A 14,489-nucleotide genomic window follows, 5' to 3' on the forward strand; every position below is an offset into this window, starting at 1 on the left:
CAGATTTTACATAGCTCTTCTTTGTAAATTCCCAAGCCTGCTTATTTGATTATGAGAGACAAAAATGAACAATTATGCTTTCTTTTCGGACTTACTTCAGGCGCTCTTTCTTAACGTAGTTTTATTTTTCTATTTTGGGCAGGGATTGGGGGGTTGGAGGGGGCTGAACTTGGTTAAGCAACGTGAATATCCAATGAGTAGGAAAATTCCAAAATGTCACTGACTTGACATGGCAGTTCAATGGCTAAATATATCAGGTCTCCTAGCCAGGGCCATAAAACTGGAGATAAGGCTGGCCAAGACAGCATCAAAGCTTGTCTGTTTTGCTGTATTTTCATATGCCAAGCTGTTAACACAGATGCTTTTCAAATGTGACCCATAACTGGTTAGAACACCTTTCAAATAAATCACCAAATTGTCAACATAATTGCATCTTGGGAAAGAAAGTACAGTGAAGACGAAATTTTCCCAAATGAAGCTAGAGGGAAAACTCTACTGAAGCAGACAATAAGAAAAAAAAATTGAAGATATAAAAATTCCCTAATCTGGAAGTGGGAATTTCCGTAGCGTTTGAATGTGTACTTAAGAAAGCCTCATTAAGTCATGGAAAAAAGTCTCTTACGGTTGGAGTTTTCAAATTCTTTTAGCTGCTACACATTTGGTTACCCTTTTTCCCTTTGTACACTTCTCATAACAACACCTACATCCTTGTAATTTCTGAACTACTTATCTCAGAGCAGTTTATTTTATTTTAAAATGAACAGTGTGCAAATGTTCCCAAGATTTGTATTATTTTGTGATCAGAAGAGGAAGCAAACCATGTATTTATTTTAGACCTATTTATTAATTTCGTATGCTTTTCCCAAGGAATCTTGGCTGTTAGACATATTAATATTTTTCTTCCTTTACCAAAAACATATTTAATAGGAAAAGATGATAGTATTATTGAGATTATTAAAAGACCACAAAAGACAAATTAAAAAATTTTTTTATAGAGTGGGGTATCTTTTTCCAGGAATCCAGCTTGAGATGGCTCACAAAATTATCACTGGATTCCAAGAATCTAGATCTTTCATACTTGTCTTACATTTTATTCTTATTCTTTTTATTGCTAACGTTCATAGGAATTATATTTTGGTAGCTTTAAGTGGAAATAATGTGTTACATTAATAGGTATGCGGGTTTGTGTGTGTGCACATTTAAGTAGCTATTTTCAACTTGGAGGGTGGGTCAGGCAGTCAGAATTTTGGTAACTGGAACCTAGCCTTCTGGGAAATGGTTGAAAACCAGGGAGGAAGGGTCTGCACGTTAGGGACAATACTTCATTCATTGTTTATAACCTCAGCACCTAGTACAGTTTGGTCTATAGAACTGCTCAATGAATGAACAAAACGGGAAAAAGAAAGACATCTAAGCACCTAAAGTCAGTGTACATTATTTGGCAAAGAAGAGCTCCCATTCAAAATTGTCCTAAGAGGCTGTATCTCTAATTTTCTAACTTTTAGAAGATTAGACAGTAAGTTCCTTAGGGTTCACACCACTGTGGCAGTCTTTTGCACATAGGAGGTACACAATAAATGAGCTCCACTGAAGCAGAAAGCCAGATCTGAAGGCTGTTGTAAACCAGACACACTTAATAATGGTGAAAATGGAGTGCAAATCCCCAAATCCAAGCCGTCCAAAATGAGATTACTCAGTGATGACACTCGGTTTCCTGAGATGGGTTAAAATATGATCATATGATCTGTATCTTTGGCTTAAGAAGGCAGAAAAGTACACAAAGCATTATAGAAGGCCTCCCATAAAATTATTAATGTAAGATCTGACATCCCAAATTTTAATTATCTGGAGAATTCACTTCTGGAACTACCCTACTCCTTGATGATGCCAAATAAAAAGTGTTATTAAAATAATCCTGAAAACAGCTAGGCAGTCATTCAACTCAGGAGCTCATCTTCTACTGCGTAAAGTTATGGGCACTTTTGCTGACTGCTTGGCAAACTGACAACCGGGTTAATTAGAGACCGACAAGAATCAGAGAAAGAAAAGGAAGAGTGCAGAGCAGAATGTACATGTGCTGGTGATGGTATCCTGGTGCCTGGCAGACTGATGGGGGCTGAGCAGCTCATTTACTCAGTGGGGACTTAAGTGCCAATGGTTAGGGCTTGGGGCCTAGAATTTGGATGGATATGCACAAGAATGGGCAGAGGTCAAGCCTGACAGGATGGGAGAGTGGGTCGGGGCTCTTGGGTTGAGTAATGTCCCTAGGTGGGAGGATGCAGGAATAAAAAAGTAGAAGCAGAAAACAGATCCAGCTCTCCCAGAAGTCAAACAGCAAGGTCAAAATTCCAGTCAGAGGCTCATGAGAAGAACCCGGGATCAAAGGCTGGGCCACAGAGTTCAGAATAACAGTAACTGGGTCTCAGCAATGGGGATGGAGCCAGGAGTAGACTGGCCTTTGAATCTAAGCCACAGTGATCAAGTACTTTGACATTCATCATCTTATTTTTCTCATCCCATCTTCTCATAATGAGGGTCTACTGGGAAGCAATGCCAAGGTCATGGATTTGGAGTCAGAAAACATAGCCTGAGTCCCTCCTCTCTCATTAGGCTAACATGTTATGATGGACCTCTCTGGGCTTCTAGAAAATGGGAATACTCATTATTTCTACCTCACAATATTCCTATAATGCTCAAACAAGCTTGTCAAGAAAAGACTATACTGTAAGGGTGACAGCAACATTACTTCTTGTTGTAATTATTGATGTCATGCTGATCTTGTCTCCTCAGAGCTATAACTGATCTCAGGTAATGGCTAATTAATGAATTCTTAGCCCTTTCACAGACCTCAAATGCGCAGCTGATAAACAGTATGGCAATTGGTTCAGCATTCTGAACCCTGCCTGTTGCAACTTAAGCATCATTTTTTGTCTCTACTGATAACGTGAAAAGCATCTGAGATGGTGGGTGGGTCTGTGCTATCTTTTCATATGGTCTGGTAAGCTTTGGAGCATGTTAGTGACCAGCCAGTGATGCCTTTCACATTTGCTGAGTAGCAGTCTGATACCATTGTTCTACATTTTGACTATGTCTATGATGTCTCCAAGAGAACAGAAATCTCTTAGTAATCAGCTAATCCAATGTGGGTCGAAACAATGACTCTGTGTGCCTGGCCCCTGTTCTTCCTCTCTCATGATGGGGGCCTTGCTAGATCTTTAGGGACAAGGGCAAACTCATCACAGAATCATTTATACTACTTTTTATCTTTGCCAGTGTTTCTTGCCACTCTCAAGTTGAAAGATACAGAAGACCTATTTCTAAAAACTGTCTTTCACGAGCAGATCTCAGTGTTAGGAAGTCAGGGATCTCAAACATATGTCAACAATAAGAGAAAGTTCAACCAGTACTTTCATAACAAGAACTGTAGGGGCTCCTCATGCAATGAGTCATGTTCTTAGTATCTCTGTCACAGGACTGTGGAGCACACCCCCTGTGGAATTCGTCTAACATAAAATCTCCATGGAATCTTTTAAAAACTTGATTCCCAGAAAGGATGAGAGACTTATGGCTTTGAAAAGATCTGAGCTTGCCGACCCTCTCAGTATGCAAGGCCCGAGGCCATCCCAAGTGGATAGCTTATTATCTCCAAACATATTACAGCTTCCCTAACAAATAGAGACTCCCTGAATTGTTTTAAAAGTGAGCTGACATGCAGGGCAATAGCTGTCCAATTAAGGTGAAAAAGAACGTGATCTCCTGTCTTCGTACTGATAGGCAAACTAAGGGGGTTCAACCACCATGCAAGGCACAAAGGCACAGGCACGGGCAAATGGTAGGCACTGAATATACATAAAGAAGCATATAAATATACCTCATTAGATTATGTAATAGATCCAAGGCAGTCTCAAATTATATCATGAATGAATACTTTTTTAAAGCAAGGAAATGGGGATCCAGGTAAATTTTAGCTAGAAAAGAGTAAGCTGCAGTCAGGGATGAGGTAAGCACACAGAATGCATACTATGAGTTCTGGTGCTGGTCGAGCGGTGGCTTGCAAATCAACTCTCGGTTTGCTCCAGCAGCCAATGTGAAAGTTACATGATTCGCAGGGTCCACAAGGTTCAAGTACTTGGCCTTAGGATCTTGAGGATTCTTAGTTGTGTTTCACTATGCTGCTGCAAAGTAAGAGCTGGAGTCCTGGGACTGCATCTTTTTACTGGCAGCTAACATTAAATTCTGTGATCTCAAATGGTCCATATACCTGAACTAGGCTGTGTTTCAAACAAACCAGATAACCAGCTAATCTCTCAGATGCAAAAGGTAAACTCCACTGAGGTGTAAACAGGTATTCTGTAGATATAAATGGTAAATAAAAATTTGGTCAAACTGCTGATCAACCTAAACTCAAAATATTTATAAAACAAAACGCATGCTTTCTGGCAAATTTCAAAAACATGTTACATTTCCTGTATTGCTCAAAGCATGTCAAATTTAGATTAAACTGATGGTATGACCCCTGGACCAAGATCTGGCTTTGCTGAGTCCCCTGGCAACAGATTTCCCAATCTGCATTCTGGGAGCTCATGCAGGGGAGTATTTGGGAGTCTCAAATTAAGAGGCTGATAGGTGGGTATGATGCTGCTCCTGCCACCTCATCAGCCACCTGTGATGGGGAGACCCACAACATGCGCAAGAGGCGTTCTTTAATGGATATTTCCCCTCTTTGAATCTGTCCTACGATTTTAAAATAGTATTGCAACAGATGGTTTATATGCTTGTGTGACACTGTATCTTCAATAATCAGATAGATACAGCACAGAAAAGTTCTAATGGGGGTTTAACAGTGACTCACTGGATTTTTCACTATCTTCAATGCTAACCCTCATATATTAAGCAATGTGAAATCATTTTGTTTTTATAAGATATACTTAAGACTATACCAGGAAACAGTCTGGTATAATTAGAAGTGGAATTAGATAACTAAAATACTAAAAATAAATTATATTAGAATCACTACCTATTTTGAGCTGTTTCTATAGGCAAATTATTTTAGTCTAATTTATTTAAAAAAATGTTGGAATAGAACCCCTGCAATTTCAGAAAAACGTAATACAGTATATGACCATTTTAATATATGCCTCTAATTCCTAGAAGTCATAAAAATACTATGTAGTAGGTGAACTGATTTTTTTTTATAAACACACCAGGAGTTATACTTACAAATAAGTGTTATTGATAAAAGTACTCACTTTTAGAGGCTATATTCTTATGCCAAAATGCTGTTCATGTTAAAATTCTGTTTGAAACCTCTTCATAGTTGCTTTCAGAGCAAATTACTATGTCATAGAAGACAAAGTGCCTTTATTTTACTGTCACTTTTTGCTTCCTCTAAAGAGTTTTACTCAGCTAGATTGGCCACCTTTTTTTTTTTTTTAAACCAGACTTCAGCATAAATGACTTTGGCTATTTCCTAGAGTCTAATAAACCTTCAAAGTCAAGGGTTTACAAAGCTAAGGATATTCAAAAGGATGTGCTATGATCTCTAAAGTCAGTTTCAAAAGAGAGGCACCAAAAATATTCTGAATCACTGTATTCCTGGAGTAAGTATACATTTTTCCCATATAACTTGTGAAAGGAAAAACACTTCACTTGAATATGTACATTTTAGTATGTTTAAAAATAATTTTATTATCTGGTGGGACCTTGTATTGGTGGGAATAAACAAACACACTTCATAGGAAAAGTGTAATCAGGTGCTTTAAATACAGGAGTGTTGAGTCCAATCAATTCCTTGGGACTGAGGCAAACAGTAGAAGGAGATGAAGATGAGGATTTTTAAAATAAGATGGTCTAATATAGCCATGCTAGGTAAAATGGTATCTTTTGAACATTGGGCAGTATGATTACTAATTAAAATGTTAAATTCTACTGGGTAGACAAAAGCTAAAAGTAAACCAATTCTGTTATTTATCAATGGTTGCAGCATAAAGAAGATGGAATCTTTTCTTTCTAAAGTCTGCAAGCCTTTTCTGAAGGGCATGTCTCTTAATAACCTTCATTAACTTCTGTTTGGTTGCCTAAGAGTTGTCTCATCCAAAAAAAGTTTAGCACAGTCTCAAAAGAGATTGTGTTTATTTAAGCTTGTTGGAAAAACATTCCTATCATTTCGGGAATGACTAAATATTTTTCATTCACATAGTTGGCATTCCAGACTATGTTTTCCTGCCTCTGTTGATTAGATGAAAATTAGCAGGCCCAAGTCTGATCTATTAGATGCAATTATTGTCTTAGTGGGAAAATTATCAGACTCCCAGCAAGAATACCCTTTTAGGTATGGGAAGTAGACAGCAGAGGAAATAAAGAGCAACCCACCCCCTTGCACGCCACTTCAACAGGGAAATACTTAACAGCTGAGCTCTGTAAACTCAGGGGCAGAGGAATTTCTAATCATGTGTTTCAGAATTAGCTCTCAACAATTCTGAACATTTAAGGCATTGATCAGTTTGGTCATCTAGCAAATTAAGAGTATAAGACCAACCTTCATTTTTATTTGTAAAACTTGGTTCAGTATGGCAGTCTTACTCAAAATCAAGTACAAAGTGCAAGGCATTACCGACACAAGCAAAGACATGCTGGACTTGGAGAACCAGCAGCAGGACTCCTAGGTGTAAGTAAGAATAACCATTTCTTCTCCATTAAACTACTTCCACAACATTTATTTCTACACTTGTTTAACTATTAATGTAAGTGGTGGATCTAACATGTAAAGAAAGCCACTCATATAATGTACATGTTTCTATATAGCTGTGAAAAAATCACAAAATCTTGAAAGTGACATATTAAGGCCAGATATGAGTGTCTTTTATATTTATTTTACCTATATTCTAGTTTTATTTTAAATATGTAAACATATTTTAAATGATCAGAGAAAAATCAAAATACGACAATATTCATCACTGAAAAATTTCTGATGTTTATGTTAAAGACCTAGGTTAACAAATGGTCATTTGCTACGCATTTGTTACCCAACATATGACTTTATTTGGACAAGCAAAAAATAGACTGTGTTATATTTTCATTTCCATTTATGGAACTAGTTTCCAGGACGTTTAGAGTTAAAGGATAAAACACATGCCTAACAGTCTTTAGACTATTACGAATATTTTATTATTCTTGGCTTACTAATAATAGCATAGTATATGGCACTGAAGCAATACCACCCATAAACTGAGTTTTGATCCCTGTTATGTACCAGAATGTTAATAACATGTGACCCTATGGCATCTTTGACTTCACTGCCTCTTGGGGTCAGCCAAACTATGTTTGACTCCGTGCCACAAAAGCAGTAGCTTAATCATTTGAGATACTGTTCGGTGAGGAAGCATTATGGGCAGGGCTGGAAACATTTTTTCTTGTTTCAAAGAACTCCCACCCAGATATGTGCCTGGTACAGACTTTTCTGGCAGCCCAGTGGAAATCTCATTAGAAGGGCAGCTTGATTCAAGCTATATCATAGGCCTTCAGGGAGAGAATATAGTGCTTCTATAAATTTGGGATTGATGAAGAAGACGACAGTACATTTGACAGCTCACAGAACTCCAGCCTTTTAGAGAAGCGCAACTTACAATATTGGGTGAGCTGAGACTGAAGTGGCTTACTAAATCCACATAGGCCAAGACATGCCTGACATCCAGTCTTCAACACTGTCCCAAGTAGGACCAGGATTCCCTAAGTAAGAGATCCAAGAAAGCCAGGTGGCAGGAAAAAAGACAGTTGATTTTTTGGTTCAACCACATTCCATCCTAAACCCAGAATTAGAAAGAATCCAAGCACAGTGAATCTCTTATTCCTCTATCCTCTACTTCAAGAGTTAAGTCCAGGTTAGCAGAATTATTAGGCCTGAAACTCAGCTGGGTATCTGATAATTTATCTGCAAATAGCAATTTTAACTTTTTATTAAGAAGAAAACTTAAAAAATACTGAATACTATGGACTCTGATATACCTCTCATCCAGCTTTAACAATCTACAAATAACTCTTTGACTTCCTGTCAGAGATAAGAACATGGATTTTGCTTTGTTTTCAGACAGACAGAAATAGTAGAGGGGAAACTACCCATCTGCCCAATGGCAAGCATGGAATTTATTTACTGGCAACCTGAGTATAATTCTGAATGCTACCTTTTAAAATATTACCTAAGTTGTTCCTAGTTCTTGAAAAGTGATACTCTGGTGTTGGCTTCAAAATCCCTAAGGTCATCAAAATCATCAGCTCCTCCCTGCAGGAGATGGTGCACATAAGGAGGCCTGAAGAACACTCAGGTCACAGTGGCCACCTGGGCAGGGTCCAGCCGCAGCCCAAGATGAGAGGGCAGATCAGGTCTGACAACAAGACTTCAAAGTCCCCAGGAAGCTCTAATCTCTTGAATCAGGTGTCACAGCTAAGCTGGCCACACACCTGTCCACATCTCTTGAATTTTTCTTATTGAGTAATCATGGGGATGTTATAGATGTCATGTAGCCAAAACTTCCCTCCCCAATACCTTATCTTACCTTCAATTACAAAATAGATTTCTAATGGAAATAGCAACCTGTCCTCAGGATCCCTCTGACATTAAGAATCAGCTTCGGCAGCATTTATACTTGGTATTATTGAAAAAAAAATTAGCAAATTATTCTCAATACCTAATGACAACGTAAAAAAAATCCTTGCCTGTGTGAGTAACTGAAATGCAGTGGCATCTACACCATGCACAAGGCATCTTAAAAACAGTACATTAACGTGGCAGCAAGCATTAGCCTTAGAGGGTCTGGGAAGCCCCACTTAAACTCTGTGATTCTGGACTTCAGTGGCTGAACTGGGACAGAACAAACCACAGAATACACATCAGTCTTGGAAGGTCCATGAGGCTGCCACAGGGATGGAGCCCAGAGCTGAGTGCCCATCAGAAGGGTGAACCGTCAATGCAGGAAACTGGTCCAACTGGCCTGTAGACATGTGGGCCCACCTCATGTGATACAGTTCCACAACACTCTTACTTATGTTCTCAAAATGTGTTTTCAGTGATAAGCACCCTGACATTATTCTTCCTTCAAGTAGCAGATCAGGGGTCCCAATGGCCATCAGCTTTTGACGCTCTGGTTAAGGTAACCCTGTATCAGGGTCTGCTCCCTCACTCAACTAAAAAGAAGATCTGTAAGAAGGGTCTGGTTGGGACATCCTGCTCCAGTCTTTCTTTCCTCCTCACTGCCTTCACTTATTATTTACTCATTTAAAAATTTTGAGCATCTACTTACACATCACATGTTGTTTTAGGGATTCAAAAGAATATGCCAAATTCTTTCTTTACAGGGGGATGGAGCCTCTTTCAGGGTATAATGCACTGCAGTGCAGAGGCACTGTCCATTCAGGGTCCAGGGTCTGGTCCTGGGGACACACTGTGCTGTCAGTTATGAGCTGTATGACCCTGGGCAAATTACATGGCCTCTGAACTTTGTGTTCTCTGATGGTAAACTGGGATGACAGCACCCCTACCGAAGGGATGCTGTGAGGATCTCAAATTAGTTGCTCCTCTTAAAGCACTTAAACCTGACACATAACAACTGTATGAAATGTTAGCCACTGTCATTAAGGGTTACACATAACAGTGGCCCTGCAGATGAACACCTAATTCTGCTGTCCAATCTCTTTTTTGTTTTTAGTTTTTAAGGAGATTAAGGCCATGTCGTCTATGTATACCCTTCGACTGAAAACTTTATATGCTATTCCACACGTTTCCACCCTAGCTCTTTACAGGGGTCAGAAAATAAAAATAATGAGATCGATAAACAAGAGATGTAGAGAAAAGCCAACAAAGCAAAATGTGGGAATATAATCAGTTACAGACTGGAAAGGCTTATCTGTATACCTGAATTGGGTGTTGACAATAACTTGCTAAGAATTCATCATGAGAGTACTTAAGTGCCAATTTAAAAAGCACTTAGGTACTTGTGAATCAAGTTAGCTGTCAAGTAACAGCCTAGTCTTTAAGGGCCCCCAGGTTCATGTCCCTAGTCCTCCAGGAGTAACCAAAAGGCACATTATCTTGTCATTTGGAAGGTATGTGTCTCCAATAACAACAGCCACAATAAGGTTCTTCCTCCCTGGAGGTCCTAACATGCCATATTTAGTGATGCTGTTAGTTTACTTAGAATCTAAAACCACAATCCTTGTGTGGGGTCCTTTCATCTAATTTCATACTCTGATGATGTACCTAGAGACTGTAGCTAACAGGGTAAGGGCCAACACTGGTTATGCAACTGTGCACAGAGGAATTTATTGTGTGTATAAACTAGGTAAATACCAGTGTTTCTGGTTTTCCTCTAACTATTTCTGGGTGATTGCTTATTTATTGCACATTACCACCTTGCACTTTTTCTTATTTCATACAATCCTTTTGCTACCCTGAAATCATTTGAAATTATATTTAAGTATGATATTGAATGACTGCTGAGAAAAAATGTCTTCAAATGATCCCAGAGACTTTCTTGGACCCTATAAACTAAGCAGTAAGATCCATTCACCTTGTGTTATTTTGTAAGTTTATTATTAGTAGCGATAAATAACCCTTTAGTATAATTATCTTAAGCTGTGCACTGTTTTTTAATCCTATACTAAAATAATCTGTGTTCTTATTATTAATACATCTTAAAATGAAAGCGTTATTGGAGAGTAAATACATTCATATGAAACTCACTACTCAACTAAGTTAAAAACAAAAACAAGAAAAGCAAGATAAATTATTTCTGAGAACCAGAAAATGGAATCTTCTGAAAGGTTTGATGAGAGATCAGAGACAGAGCATGAAAGAGACAGAGAGGAAAAAAGGCCAGCAGAACTTTACGGCTGAAATGACAAGGATGCTGAGCTCTGTTGAGGTGGAGGGGGCTGCCCAGACCTGAGGCTCTAGAAGTGAACTCAGGGATGCATCTCAAAGGCATCTTTCCCGAGGTCTTCAAACTGCGAGGAGACAGTAGGTGGACAATCACATTCAAAATACCTGGAGTAGTTTTCAAACTGCAAATGATTTCCTCCCTTGCCTCCGCTGACTGCCCTCACGCCTCAACAGAGCCAAAAGCCAGAGGTGAGTAGAGATGGGTGAGGGCACTAGAAGCAGGGCATGAGTTAGGCTGGGATGCTGTGTGGGGCAGGGGAAGCAAGCACAAATGGAGCTGAATCTGACAGACTTCAGTTGATCCTCACTCAGCCACACAATGGCAACTACACCCTTGGGGGAAATGATCTAAATCGCTCTAAACCTGAATGTCTTCATCTCCAAAATGGGATAATAAAGGCTTCAGCAGTGTTGCTGTGAAGGTTAAATGAAATTGGGTACAAATGTGATGCACTTACCCCACCATACCTCAACGGGGACATTCCCTTTCTCCTGGTTTAATTTAAAACTCAGCCTAAATAGGTTCTTCAAAGTTAAAGGTTATCTCTTACTTATCTTTGTGTCCAATGCTGTATCTGAATTCCAGGAGGTTCTTAATTTTTTCAAATTAATGGCTCACCAAAACTGTAACTCTTTTCTCAAACAGTAGATGATTAGATTATAACTCTATGCAGATGTTGCAGAGACCAAATTCTAACTGACCACACTAAGATTCACTCCTTATCCAAACATCATTGTGCGCTAAGAAAATGGTAATAAATGAGTTATATATATATTTACCTGTTCACCAACTGCCTTCCTTCTCTACTCTTCATGATGGATATGCTGATGAATGCAAAAGGTGGGTGCAAAAGGATCAGTCTTCCTTTCATTTACTTCCAGAGGAAAGGCTCTTTTATTCTTCAACAAGTTTTTAAAGTTTTATTTTGAATTTATGACACAAGACCCATGAGGTTAAAAGGCTAATGTTTACTGGATTATGAATTTATGCTTTCATTATTCCTACCGTGTGTCCCAAATATTCGTAATTAAATATTTCAAGTTGGCAACAGATTGTCCCTAATTCTTAGGGACAGACATTCTTATCTTCATCTGCTTCAGTAAGGCACCCTTTCCTGTAAGGCCGACTATACAACCATCATATGTATTTCTACATGCTCTTTTTTTTCCAGCACTGAAATGCTGCCTTTAGGGAATGGGAGGAGTATATATACATGTAGGGGTGGGTGACCTCCACAAAACTGGTCATCTGGAAGCTATAAAGTTCTGGAGTGTGGCAGCTGCACTCTGAGTACAGTAATGACGAGGGAATCGGTGATGTCAATAGAAATAGAGTCCTCAAGCTTAAACTTTTATATGATTTTTAAGGTCTTTAATAAGTCTAGCCCCTCAGAGGCTGATGAAGCTAGTCAGGCAAACTCTGGAGTCTGAGTTTATTAACATTTCGGTGGAAGCAGAAGATTTCTTTGTGCTTAAAAGACTTAGTCTCCTTAACTGACTTTCTGGAAAGGTAAGTCCATTTTTCAATATCTGTTTTTAGAAATTCTAGAAAGATCCATCTTCAACATGGATTAATTTTTGATCCACATTAGTTCATTTTACTATGCAAATGTACTTCTTAATGCTGGATACTCTCTATTAGAAATGTCTGTATAAATATTCAAGCCCTTGTCTGCACTAACAGACATGGACACAAGATTAAAGACTGACATGAGTTAAGTATGCAGAGAATCTTCCCAGGATGGAGGAAATGATCTGGAATAGGAGTCGGGACAGAAAAACTAGTCCAGGATGCCTCAGGCTTCCCTCCACTGAACAAGAAGAGACATAGCAAATGCAGGTAACCACGACATAAATAACAGCACTAGAGGAATTTCAAAGCCACAGCCATTGGGATATGAGAAGTAGAACAGATACTCGGTGATGGCACTAGGCAGTGCAAATTGCCTTTGATGGTTCCAGTCTTTTCTTCTAGTTGCCAGGACCCTTGGGCATATGGAAGCGTCACAAGTCAAACCTGCTAAGATTGACTCATCGGTCTCATTTTCAATTTCATTTTGTGAAGTTGACCTTTGGGTGTTAATTAGGTTCAAAGTGAACTTAATTAAAATGTATATATTCTTATACTGTAAAGTATTCAGACGCGCATATTTGCAATGGCAAAATAATGACCACACTATTCTCATTTTACATGTGCAACATTTCCCTCAAATCATTAGTTTGAGCTGTTTGATAAATTTGTCGGCAACTGGTAACAGCGTGAAGCAGACATTATGCCCAAGGAAATAAACAAACAAGAACATACACTGGTAGAAGCTTCTCCAACAGAAGACATTCGCCAGGGACTCATTAGCATCTACAAGATTTACCTTCGCACACGGGGCAACACTCCCCAGGCACTTTCACAGGGTTTGTGCAGGTCTGTCCGCAGACGGTCGCAACGCAGTGGCGTTCACCGTTGACGCACTGGCAGAATGTGCAGTCGTCTTCCCGCCACCGGTCTCCGTGGGCAAGGATCAGGCCATTGGCATAGCAGCCAGCGGGATTATTAAAAGGATACACTGGATCTAAATGAGAACATGAGTTCAGAGTTAGATTGAGCATATTCTAAATCTTATCTCTGTCTGTACCCAGAGACATTTTTTCCCTGGGTTCTAGTCATCAGCAGTTCTATTCCCACTGTGATCAACAGAAGCTCAGGGTTGCATGAGGAGTCTCTGGGGGTGCATGCAAAAGCAGCTGTCACACTGAATTTATGTCTACTCATCCTGACACAGCAGTCCCAGAGAAGAGGATCTGTAGTCTCAAAACCAACGTGCAGGTGCTATCACTCTGTAAAGTTGGAAAGCTTTGTGGCAAGAGCTGTGGGTTGGTAATTAGAAAACATGACTCCATTTTAGGCTCTGACAATGTCTTCATAGTTGTAGACATAAATGTTTATCAAACCTCAATTTCCCTACCTGTAAAGCGGAAGCAACAATGCCCTGTCTGAGTCAGAGTGATATTGTTACTTCTAGAACTCTTATCTCATGTGCCTGCAGGACCATGTGGGCAACAGTGCTCTTGCTGTGGACTTGTTCATGACAAGGCTGGTCTAGACATACCATGGGTCACTATGCCTTGGAGGAGGGCTGTGAACTTAGGCCATTTTTTCTCCCATAAGCTGGGAAGCTAAGCTGCAGCCCCAGGTGGGAGACAGAAGTAGCCAAAGCTACTGTTAAAAAAAAAAAAGTTTCTGAGGTTATTGACAAGTATATAAATACTGCATATGAAACCCTCACTTATCCATCTATTGAGAGCAACCAGATAAATTACTCAATTTTCTTTCTCAGAAATACATAAAAAACTGGCTTCAACAAACAACTACTGCTGTGCTGGGAGAGGAATCCAGACAGTTTAGAGTTTGGTCATCATTATTCTAAGGATATAGTAGGGCATTATAATAAAGTCAGTTAGAAGGTCAACATTTAAAATAATGCCATCACAGCATTAGGAAGGCACGCTGCCAGAGAGGGAGGCGGCCAATGGACCTGAGCAAGATACGATTTTTTAAATT

At 39.3% G+C, this 14,489-nt stretch overlaps 1 protein-coding gene across 4 annotated transcripts in view; it reads right to left on the reverse strand.

Annotated features, from left to right (window-relative positions):
- The window catches only part of CRIM1 (cysteine rich transmembrane BMP regulator 1), a 195,651-nt gene that overhangs the window by 57,592 nt on the left and 123,570 nt on the right, over window positions 1-14,489 (reverse strand). For all 4 annotated transcript variants that reach the window (XM_024242035.3, XM_024242036.3, XM_024242037.3 and 1 more), the window contains one exon: window positions 13,303-13,500. In XM_024242035.3, coding sequence (XP_024097803.2) covers window positions 13,303-13,500 — 198 coding nt within the window. The remainder of the gene's footprint in view (window positions 1-13,302; window positions 13,501-14,489) is intronic.

Source organism: Pongo abelii, chromosome 12 (assembly GCF_028885655.2).
Source record: "Pongo abelii isolate AG06213 chromosome 12, NHGRI_mPonAbe1-v2.0_pri, whole genome shotgun sequence".
Taxonomy (NCBI): Eukaryota; Metazoa; Chordata; class Mammalia; order Primates; family Hominidae; genus Pongo; species Pongo abelii.